The following is a 12481-nucleotide window of genomic DNA, read 5'->3' as shown; positions in this document are numbered from 1 at the left end:
TTTTTCTGTAATCAAGTGTTTGAACAGAACGCTTGGTTTTATTGAGCAGAGATGTTATTTGAACCATAAAATGTATTTATAGCAGTTTTGTTCTGCTTTTACCGTCTACAGTAGACGTTCAAGGAGTCGATTCATGTTCACGTCAGTGCTTGGATTCTCAGAAAACTAAATATATGGATTTATTTTTAGCATTAACACTTGACATTTTCTCTATCGGTTCCATTTGTATTGTCCTTAAAGTTATTTTTAATCTACAAGCTTGTGTATTCATTTACCACTGATTTGTTGTATAATTCAAAATTATATATCATTCTCAACTTCTTCTTGTCGTGTGAGATTAAAAGTTTGTCCAAGAATAAAATACAACAGTGTAAAAACATCTCTGATAGGAAAAGAAAAGCAAAATGTTTTCATATCATTACTTGTCTCAGAGAGAATATAGAATGAAAGGTATTTTTTCCTTTTGCTCCTTATTTATGCATGTTTTTTTAAATATGTTTTACTAATTTTTTCATCTTTTGACAGTTTAGTAAAGTTAAATAAAAAAGTCCCAGATATTTCCCATAAATAAATACATTAAAGGTCATTATTTTTTTTATTGAAAGAAACAGAGATTGTTAAATATATTTATGGAGGATGTTCATTCTATAAAGACATTTTTCTTGATTGAAGTCGTTGTCATGTCAACAAAACATGATAATAGTTGATGGATTTTAATATAAGTTATAAGATATAAGTTATTTATTTGTGTGTTTTCATGTGTCATTTGATTTGTGTGACATGTTTTTATCAATAATAATTCAAAGTCATGTATTATCCACTAACTGGTCTTTCTTCTCTTTTCCCTTCATGTTCACTCGTTCATCGTTCCTGTGTGGATGTTGGAAATGCAGGTAAACAATTGATTTTATTTGAGTTATTGTTATATTGAACATGTGAGGAGATTTGCTCTGGATCATGTTGGTGCTGATGTTGCTTTGATTGATGCAAATGTTATTTAGGTTTGTATTCTGACAGTTTGTTTCTACTATGAAAAGAGTCTGAACGTCAACAATAATCTGGAAAAGAAACTAACAACTAATACAAAACTGAGCATAACATTTTTATAGTTCACTAAAAACCAGCCTTTTATGAATAAAAATAATCAGATTTCACATTTAGTTAAGACTCTTGTTTTGTGCTTCAGTTAAACACTTGTTTTGGTCGATTATTTAATATTTTCCATAAGTAAAGCAATGGTTTGATGAAGACGATGTATGTGATCACAGTCATGAACATGTATGTCAGAGAACATCATGTTTTCTTCTTCATTTACTGTGTTCACTGATGCAAATGATCCATGTTTACCCAACAAAGCTGTTAAGATTGAGGCTGATGTTGTAAATAAGTGGTTATTATACAGTTGATGATTATTTTCTAACAGTGAGTCTTAAACATTGTAAATGATTATTATCAGCGTGAAGTGTTTTCTTCATAATTATTTCTTTGCTGCTCATAAATAATCCAAACAAATCCATTTAAACATGATGGTCGTCACTTGTTACACTTAAAGAGACAATAATGTTTTATTTTCATGCATTAAGTAGCGTTTAGTAACAAGGGCTGAAACAGGGATTGCAGGTGATTCACTAAGACCGTGTTAACAACTGAAAACATGTGTAAAGTGTTGAAGACATAACAGCTTAAATCACACATTTCATGATCGACAACATAAGATTAAAGATACACAAGTAGAAGAAGAAAAGACTCACTGTAGATTTAAGAACACAGTGCAAAACTAAAGCATTCATTTTAACGAAAACTCGCGGATTTTTGCTCCTTTAATGTAAAACATCATTAAACTGATGTCAGTAGAAACACAGAATGTTTAATATCAAGAAATAACCAAAGATAGTTTTCAATCGTATATACTGGATTTGATATTCAATTTTTAACAAACTTCATATTCAATGATATAAGTTTCAAGTTGAACTTTGTTCATCTGATGGATTCATGTCACTCAACATGTTGACTTTGTGTGAAATATTTACTCAAAATATTGAACTGCTGCTCACAAAGTTATTGGTTTGATGATGTGTGTTTGAACAGCATCATGACAACACGCTGATGTTTCCACTGCTGGAGTCGAACTGTTCTTCTCATCCTGTCTCTCATTAAACTGCAAAATACTCTTTGATATTTTTCTCTCACTTGTTTGTTGTCGAAGCTTCGATCAAAGCACACGACGATCAGATGCTGCTGCGTGAATGTAGCTTCATTCAGTGAGAGGTAGATCTCAGGGATGTGTTGATGCTTCTAAGGCTGCTCAGAGTGATGTTACAATGACTCTAATGCTGCGTCCACTCCTCAAACTCACTGTTTTCTGGAGCTCCTGTGAGGAAATGACTTTCATGTCGTCCTGCAGCAAAACTGAAGACAATGTTCTCTGGTGTAGTCGAGATAAATGACATCCAGACCTTCATCACGTCCTCACGTCTTCACTTGATGTTCTCACATTGATTTTCCAGAACTAGACTTCTGTCCTCCTGCACAACTTGAAGATCTGCTGACATCAGCAACTCTTCTCCTCAAAAAACAATTGTGGTTTATTCATCTTTGTAAAATTGATGAAGTTGTTCCATGAGTTCAATGATGATATTTTCATACACTTCTAGATGAAGAATCACAATAGTTTATCGCTGCACAAAGAAAGTGTTGAATTTCCTCCAAGTCACGTCGTTCTCTGATAAACGTCCAACCATGACAGTCTCTGCACTTTTATCTGGAGCTCGACACCACAAACCTCTTCACTTTATTAATCTGTCAGAACCATTGGATGTGAGGCAGAGACCAGGTTTTTAAATGGAGTCTTGAGAAGATCCTTCGTCTTCTGGTTTCAACCTTGACTTTGAAAGAAGTTGACAAAACACTGAGCAGATAAATGTTCAGCACTTTATATGTGAGCAAAACTGGCTTTAAGTTAATCTAAGATGTATAGAAATAACACTTACTTTGTGTAAGAGACGGATTACATTATATTAGATGGACTTTATTAATCCCTCTGGAGATCTGCTTCAGGAAATTTGGTTTTCATTTCACAGCAGACGAAAGAAGGAACAGAGAACAAAGTCAGGTAAAGCGAACATATTTCAAATAAAACAAAGCTCAAATGAAATGAACAAATTTAAAATTAAATGTACAAAGTGCAAATGAAACAAACAAAGTTCAAGGGATAAAAAAAAGTGTAAAAGAAACGGACAAATCACAAGGGACAAACGGTCAAATAAAAATAATTGACTTCTACTTGTATTTGAAAAAGTTTTTTAAAACGTGTGTCCATTTGTTTTTGCTTCAATTCAATTCAATTCAATTCAATGTTATTTAAAGTGTCTTATCATAACAAAGTTATCTCAAGACACTATACAGTTGAAATAAGACTACAGTTGATTAAGGAAAAATAGATCCCAGCAATTCAACAAAGAGCAAGAAACAAAACACTGTACAGTGAGCAATGGCGAGGAAAAACTTCCTTTCAGAAGGCAGAAACCTCGAGCGGAACCAGACTCATTGTTGACGGCCTGCCGCTTTGACCGGCTGGGAGGAAGGATGGGGGGGTAGACAGATGGATAAGGAGAGGAGTGAGGGAGGATATAGTGAGAGAAAAGAGGAGAGTGCATTTCAGAGTGCACTTCAGTACATTTGCTTTTATAATTTTTATCATCGTTTGTTTTCAAAATAACAAATTAAAATGTACAAGAAAATCCGCAAATATAAGTTAAATGTGATCTAATGAAATACTCTTTACTCTATACATTTTAATACTTTATATAATAGTGATCATATATTTATACATTGCTTATTATTTTTGCATAAACTGAAAAATATTAATTCATAAAATAATTATTATTAATACAAAGTGTATTTGTCTTCACATGTGTCTAAATAGAAATGAACTTGTGTAGCTGAACGTGACATCACTAGACTCTACATTGTGGAGGTTTTTATCAGGTATTTATGCATAATGTATGAATAACAAACATCATCACAGGTTCAGTGAATGATCTGCAACACATGTCAAAGAGAAAAGAAACAAGATGCAGATAAAAGCACTTTATCTCTAAAGTATTGTATTTTCCAAGACTCTGTTGGGTCATGATGACCTTTTAGAATCAGGAGGATTCTGTGTCTGAAACCTCTGAGGTCACATTTGCACTCGTGTGAAATGACATTTTATAAGCTGTGATTAGACTTCTATGGATCATCTAAGGAGAAGGTGGAGGATATTTTATCACTAGACATGAACTTTTTTTTAGTTAAAAATCACAATGAATTTTTTTAAATGGCAAAGACTCTGACAATGTTTAATAAAAAAAAAGGAGAAAAAAAGAATAAAATAAGGACATTAGGCTTGTATGCACCTTTAAAGTCAGGAGACGCTGTAGATAGAGTGAGATGATTGTGAGATGAAGGTGGTGATGATGGCGAGATGAAGGCCAGATGATAGTGAGAAGAAGGCAATATGATGGAGGTGATGAAGGGGAGATGAAGGTGAGATGATGGAGAGATGAAGGAGAGATGATAGTAAATCAACGTTTCAGTTAAAAGATGGTTTCATGTCATAAATGTTGAAAGTGTTTGTAAACATGTTATTTTGGAGGATGAAACCACAGCAGTAAAGAAAGTCCTCCTGCTCTTCTATCTCTCCTCCTGCAGGGCGTTCAAGGAGGTGTTGTTTGGAGGAAACCTCAGTGAGAAAGATGTTCATTTATCTCACTTTGTTTTCAATTCACCAGGTTCTACCCACAGAGTCACTGGTGCAGACGTTTACAAACAAACTCTTCAACATGTTCACGCGACACAAACACAAGCTTTTTTCATCTTTATTCACATGTTTCACATTTTCTCTTCGTTTACAATGATTTGTATTTTGTCATCTATAGAACCTGATGTGTGTTTGCATCATGCAGCAGGTTACACACATAAACTGGATCCTCCTGGTAAACAATTATGTTTCTATCAATGAAAATATAACGTTTATTGCTTCATAACATCAGAACCACTTCTATATTCACTTCACAGTATCTAGACTTTATTTTACCATCAGGTTAAATGTTGATAATATCCTGAGGTTGTTGATCAAGTGGCTTCACTTCCTGTCGTTCTTGTCGTGTCAGGAGCCAATAAACCGAGCAGCTTTACTTGATCAGCCAATCAAATCCACCGAAATGACCTTTGACCTGGATCTACGAGCTGTCAGTCATGTTGTCTTTTCATTTGATTTCAATGGACACAAACTCTGACGACACACACTGACTTTAGAGAGAAAAGCTCGACACACATTCACCTGCAGCCGAAAATAATGGTTCGACATCATCGTTTTTACATAAACTATTTAATGTATAAACTGTATTTTACAAAACAAAATATGTTTGAATAGTATATATTCAATTATCATAGAATAGACCTGATTAACATCTGTTTGTTATTATAATATCTGACAATTATGGATTTAAAAAAATGTTTTCATGATCAGATGAACAGCTTCAAAATATTGTTTGATTCACTTAAATCTAACTTTTAATTACTTGATTATTATCATCATTAAAACTAATGACTAAAACTAACTAACTTAACTGTGTGTGTGGTTCCTCACTCTTCACCTTCAAGGATCATTGAAGGATCAATAATGGTATCAGAGCAACAATCTAAAGCCGTCACTCAACACTGATCACGACGCTGTAGATCCTGGAGATGTTTCCTGAACATGAGCTGCTTCGTGACTCGTCGTCTATGAAGTCAAACACACGCCTGACAGGAAGTCCTGAGAGTTTCCTCCTCGTTCACGGAAACATGAAGTCGTTCATTCAAATATTCAGAAACAACTTGAATCATTTGTGAACAAGTACCAGTCGTGACGATCTGTGTCGATGTTTGTTCTTTGATTTGATGAAGGTTTATTATTAGATTATTTAACTGATAAAACATCGTCGGCTAAAGTCAAATCTTGTTCTGATCCAAGTTAAACCAGCTCGACTTCTGACAGAATTTTACTTGAAATGATCTTTGAGAGAAATTATTTCTCACTTTGCAAATAATGTTTTGTCTGTTCTTGACTTGAAAAAAATGAGAGAAGATCAAGACTTGAAACGTCTTGACCTGAAGTCGCTCAAGAAATCAAGTCACTGTTGAAAGATTGTTGATCTCAAATACAAAGTTAAATAATCATCACTTGAATGAGTTTGTGATTCTCTGAGATCTTCTACAAACTACAAGATCATGGAACAAACTTTGTAATGGTTGGATGTAAACGTGTCAGAGGACGGTTGAGGAACTCAGACGTGCTTTTTCTCATTTTCCACTCAATTGAGTTTGTAATTGTGCTTCTATTACAAATGTGACTCTGTTTTCAAACACTAATGACTCTAATGAAGATAATGGACTCAGGACTCGAGGCTCACTGTGTTCTTGATGCTGCTTCTCTGCTGCAGGAGGTTGAAGCTGAGAAAAGCAACAGAACATCTGGACAGAAGAAGATTTACATCTGGAAACTGAATGATTTGATTTTACACTGAAATCATAAGTCGTGACAGGATACGACTTTTAAATCTCTGCTCTGTAACTAAAGGGTGAGATAAATTCATAAATAAATGTTCTTCTAAAGTTAGTAAAGTAAAGTAAAGTTTATTTGTAAAGATCTTTCTAGACCAGGGTCACAAAGTGCTTGAACAATCAAAAACAATACACAGTTAAAGTATATACTTTAAAAGATCAAGACACAAAAGATAAACAATAAGAAAATCAGCTAAAAGCTCAAATAAAAGTATCTTTAGATGTTTCTTGAAGGAGTCAGTAGATCATCAAACACAGATGTTTCTTGAAGGAGTCAGTAGATCATCAAACACAGATGTTTCTTGAAGGAGTCAGTAGATCATCAAACACAGATGTTTCTTGAAGGAGTCAGTAGATCATCAAACACAGATGTTTCTTGAAGGAGTCAGTAGATCATCAAACACAGATGTTTCTTGAAGGAGTCAGTAGATCATCAAACACAGAGATGGTTCCAAAGCTTAGGAGCAACAGTCTGGAAGGATTTCTCTCCTCTGGTCCTGAAGTGTGTTCAGGAACCATCAGTAGATTCTGACATCAGACCTCAGAGCCCAAGCTGGGGTGTAAGTCTGGATCAGATCAGTGATGGAAGGTCTGACCATGAATAGATCTGAAAGTAAGAACCAGAATTTTAAAATTGATCCTGAAAGAAACTGGAATCCAGTGAAGAGTTTTAAGGATCTGAGAAATGTGAGTTCTTCTACTAGAGCGGCTCACAGTTTTAAACACACATTTGCAGTACAATAATATTATTTAACTGCCAGTTTCTAGAAAAATAAAGCAGATTAAAATCACCAGGAAATATTCATTTGACCTGCTTCAGTTTCTCTGTTCACACGTGTCACTCACTTGTTCACTTGTTCTGGTTGAAATGAAAAGTTGAATTATTGTTATTATATTATTTACAAATATAAATGGACTGTTTTCATAGTTTGTGGTTGTATTTGTCAAGAGAATACTTGTGTTTATAAAAGGAATTTAATTTGTTCCACTAAAGAACTGCTGCAGTGAGTCGTTATTTGAGGTGAAACAGTTGCAAAGTGATCAAGACTTTGCAGATCTAAGAGAGTGATTTGTCTCATGTGTAGGATTTTATTTCCCTTGTGAAAAATGTATAAAGTTCATGAAGCTTCTTCAGATTCTTCTCTACTGATGAAGCTTCATGAATATTTCTTGTTTTTAGTCACCACTGATGTGTCATCTGTGGAATGAAATGCTTCTGATGAACATTATCGACTGAAGCTCAGTGGAGTTAATCCTATGAAGACAACAATGCTTCAGTGTCAGAGTGAGTCTCGTTGCACTCGAACAAAACACCTCAAAGACACTGGATTTTCAAAAGAGCTTCATGTCGGTCCAAGTTAAATGAGGCCAAACACTCGCCACATGTTGAACAAGAGAGTCTGTCAGTGGATCATCGTCTCACTGGAGCTGCTGTCTTGTTACAAACAACCTTCCTTGTTCAGCTTTCATGTTACATTAGTCACATGTTTGCTGAAGTCATGACTTTCTTGGATGATCTGATGATCTTGATCTTCTCCATGTTTTTCCTTCTTCAACAAACACTCCTCGAGTACCTTTGACACCTGTAACCACAGTTTAGAAAATCTATATATTTGTTTTTTTACTGTGATTTTCTCTGTTTCTTATCTTTATTTATTGGTTTTATCGAGTTTAAAAGTCGGTTCTTTAAAGCTGATCCACATGTACATCAATCTACTTTGAAGAAACCATTCGACCTGGTCCTTGAGTTTGATGTGTGTGGTTGAAGTCGACAGGAAGTCGACAGGAAGTAGACAGGAAGTCGACAGGAAGTGACAAACCATGCAGAGCCACGTGAGGATCTTTCATGGACTCACTGCAGCTCCTTCAGCTACAATAATTCTTGACATGATCTTAAAAGTGACCCTGAGATGAAGCTCAGAACAAAATCTTATCTTCTCTCAATGTTCTACATGACACTTCACATCACCTACCCTTCCTTTAGGTCAGCGTGACTCGTGCTGTGACGTCAGGAGAGTTGATGCTTTTTCACTCTTTTTCAGTCGCTTTCTAAGAAAGGAAAAATCTAGATCAGCTTCAAATAATGGCTTCGATCAGGAACTTAAACCAGAGGAAGATTGTTGAACACATTCATGTTAATACCTGTTGTGTTCTAGCATTAGTCGTGTTGTGTAGTCGGATTGTTGGTCTGTTGTTTCTGAACGTTATTTACATCATGTGGAAAATTATTTTATGTTTCTATATTTATTAAAATACCCTTCATTTATTATTAGTATAGAATTGTCTATTTTTACACTAGTACAAATAAATACGACAAGGGAAACATTTAACTCACTCCTGTACAAGTTCAATGGATTTCAATTTCCTTTTGTTGCTCAATAATCAGAATAATGTTTCGTTGCATCTATTTTAACTCAAACGCAAAGATAAAAGGTTTTTACTCTGAAATACAATCCTTTACATTTGGATCATTTTAACAATTTTTTAATTTTCTTTAGCAATATAACTCTTCTTCTGGTTGAACATTTTTCAAGTGTTGCTCTTTGAAGGTGTGTGACTTTATTTGTGTAACCAGAGTAAGTGAGTCACTTTATCACCAAAACTATTGAGCAAATCTAACAGATCTTCACTGTAGCTTCGGCCAAAGGTTTGGGATCAGCTCTAAAATAAGTCGTAAATCAAAGTCTTTTCCAAGAGTCTCAGGTGATCGGCCGGAGGTTGTTGAATATACTGGGATACATTAACCAGAAATAGATAAATGAACATGTTTTTATCAGGTCAGGAAGCAGCCGAGAAGAAAGTCGAATGAATCGTTATAACTGGACTCGGTGCATTGTGGGTAAATTTTGTTTTAGCTTTAAGAGAAGAAGACACGACTCATGTGTTTTACAGACAGAAAAATTATTCTTTTGAGTCCCAAAGTGGTTCATTTGTCCTTGACGAAGAAGACCAGCACACAGACCAAAACCACTTCTTCTAAAAGGCGTCTTCAGGATCATATGATGGTGAACATTTAGTTTAAATTAAACTGTTTATAATCCATATATTCAGAGGCAGAACCTCAACCTGGAGCCACGTTTTATTTTAGCTGATTCATCAAACCATCTGGTTCCATTTAGATTCTGCAGAATTTCTCGCAAGACAATGAAAGAATGAGCTCAAGGTCATAAGAAATAACGTGGCTGGAACCGTCTTTGGCTCACTTTGTTTTCTGATGTTACACTGATTTAAATCCCAGATGAAGATGTGGAAGTTAATCCATGAACTTAGTCTTGATGGTTTCCATGAACCTGTGTTTTTAGATTCTTCTGGAAATACTTTCAAAAATGTGTTTTGCTCGTGGAGATGTTTTTGGGAAGTTTGAAAATCTGTGATTTTATTTCTTAAACATATCTAGAATTAGTTTGTCATTTGTTGTCTATTTATCTCAGTTACAAACCAACTAACTCGCTTTGACTCGTCATCTCTGTCCAGACGTCTGTCAGCAGATGATCTCGACTCGTGTTCACCTTCGACCTCAGTTTCATCAGTCGCTGCTCAAGGTCACGAGGTCAACACCACTGGTTTGAAGAGTTTGTCACATGAATGTTTTGAAAACTGATTTTCAAACTTGTAACATTTAATTGTTTGATTGACAAACACATTTTCACACCAAGAACCTTAAACACCACTTTATATTCTGACTTTAAAGTGTATCACACCATCAATCTGTCGAGTGACGTAGAAATAAATCGGGAAAATTTATTGGAATAATAAAGTGTCAGAATAAATCAGGACATAAATGATAAAAATGATTTCACTTCACATTAACTGTCTTTTGAACCGTCTGCAGCTTTAAGCTTTAAACCTCTGAGTTTCTCCTTATACTTCTCACTTTAAAAACTTACTTTTGTAAATCCACTTTAAATTTAGACACTGAAATATATATTTAATTAACATTTTGAAATTGAATAAAGTAATAGAAGAGAAACAAGTTGAAGTCAGTTTGATTGAAAGAATGATAAGAAATATGTTTTTAGCTGAGTTGCATAAAAATGATGTGAAGCTACGTATGAATTCCTAATAGTTTCCGTTGACGCTTCACACCTGATAAAGCTAACAGGAAGTAGCATTCAGAGCGTCATCGTGATGATATCGTTCCAACGATCGTACGTGAGAAGCTGCTGATGGTGAAGAATTGAGATCATAAAGCAGCAGCAGAGTTGACTCTCACTCACAGACGAAGACATGGCTGCACAGATCCTGCTGCTGGTGGCGTTCTTCTTCAACAACATCCTCGCTGAAACCCTCCTGATGGAAGGAGCTCGTCATCGCTTCATCCTGAACAAAACCACTGATGACGTCTGCTTGATCTCAAGATGGAGCGGTGAGCAGAAGAAACTTCTGTGGAACTCTTCACAGCATCATGACTCCAGGCTGCAGACAGAAGATTATTATAGAATATACCCTCTGGAGGTTTCAGACTCGGGTCAGTACCAAGAACAGTGCTGGACCCAGAACAACGTGACGCACGAGAGGAACTTCACTCTCCTGGTTTGTGACAGACAAAAGATGAGAATTCAGTTTTTTGACCTTCTTGCTGGACAGACACTGGAGCTGACTTGTGACGGTGTGGGACCAAACCAGAGTGTCCAGTGGGCTTTACCTCAATATAACCACAGAACAAGAAATTATGAATTAGCTTTAATCGATGATGAAACATCTTCAATGTACGAACTACTGCAAATGAAGAACAAACCATCTCTGCTGGTAACATTTCCTCGTAGTGACTCTTATTTCTGCCTGGAGAAGAACCATCAGACCTGTGACCTACTGAACAGGTTTGAAGTTGATGTTCAACCAAATTATATTCACCGCTGGGTGGGAGAGAGTCTGGAGCTGAACTGCTCTGACATCAGTGGAAACAAACCACACAAGTGGAAGATTAATTCAGTGACGACATATGAAGAGAGTCACAACTACACTCTGATGTTTCCATCACTGACCTTGAACCACACAGGTAGATACATCTGTGAGCACAGTGATCGGGATCATGAATATCACTACCTGTATGTGTGTCCTGAGTCTGACCCGCCTGCTGATGTGTTCTTCACTGGAGGAGAAAACGTGACTCTTCGATGCGACTGGAAACAGCCTGATGTGATTCTCTGGTTCATGAAGACAAACAGAACTGAAGGGAGACAATCACGCGTATTAAATCATGAACAACAATCCATGATCTTTTACTCCAACACGAACCTGGTGATCACTAACATCTCTCTGGAACAAAGCGGAGAGTTCTGGTGTTTGGTTATGAAAGACAAACGTTGTGTGTTCAGATCTAAGACCCTTGTAATGTTCGGAGAGCCAGAGGTTGATCACCATCTAGCGAGGTCTGTGCTGCTCATTGTTGTGATCTTCATGATGTGTGTTGTTGTTGTTGTTGTGGTCCTGAGGAGCAGGAGTAGAGAGCAGCTCCCAGTACCTGTGGAGGAAGTGGAGATGGTGGATGTGTCTCCAGCAGATGTTCAGCCAGAGACTCTCTGAGGCTTCAACATGATCCACGTGTGTTTGGATGAATCTTTCTTCGACTGTTTGTTTGTAATCATTGTGACTCTTGTTTTCTCTTCAGTGTAAATAAAGTTTAACCATGAATATGGACAACAGACTCCAGTTTTTTGTTGGAGCAGCAGATGTTTATTGACTGAGACACGAGACACCAGGAAAATATTATTTATTAACATTACACAGATCATAAGACGAGTATTAGACTAGATTTCATAATTTTCAGCTTTAGTTCCTGATATTTATATCACAAATAGTATTACTCAAAGGCATTTTATGTTAAGTGAGCAAAAGTAATGGAACAAATCATCTTAAAGTAAATAAAATATATGATTTGGTGTCATAACCT

The 12481-nt window shown here is 35.9% G+C and overlaps 1 protein-coding gene across 1 annotated transcript; it reads left to right on the top strand.

The window, feature by feature from the left end:
• The first annotated feature begins 10815 nt into the window (after positions 1 to 10815).
• On the top strand, positions 10816 to 12231 carry LOC148074984 (uncharacterized). The gene has a single exon (XM_087796280.1). It carries the CDS (start codon positions 10816 to 10818, stop codon positions 12112 to 12114), a length of 1299 nt encoding a protein of 432 aa, XP_087652406.1. The 3' UTR covers positions 12115 to 12231.
• The last annotated feature ends 250 nt before the right edge of the window (positions 12232 to 12481 follow it).

Source organism: Callionymus lyra, chromosome 7 (assembly GCF_982586985.1).
Source record: "Callionymus lyra chromosome 7, fCalLyr1.hap1.1, whole genome shotgun sequence".
NCBI lineage: Eukaryota > Metazoa > Chordata > Actinopteri > Syngnathiformes > Callionymidae > Callionymus > Callionymus lyra.
This window is presented reverse-complemented; position numbering and strand designations above follow the sequence as displayed.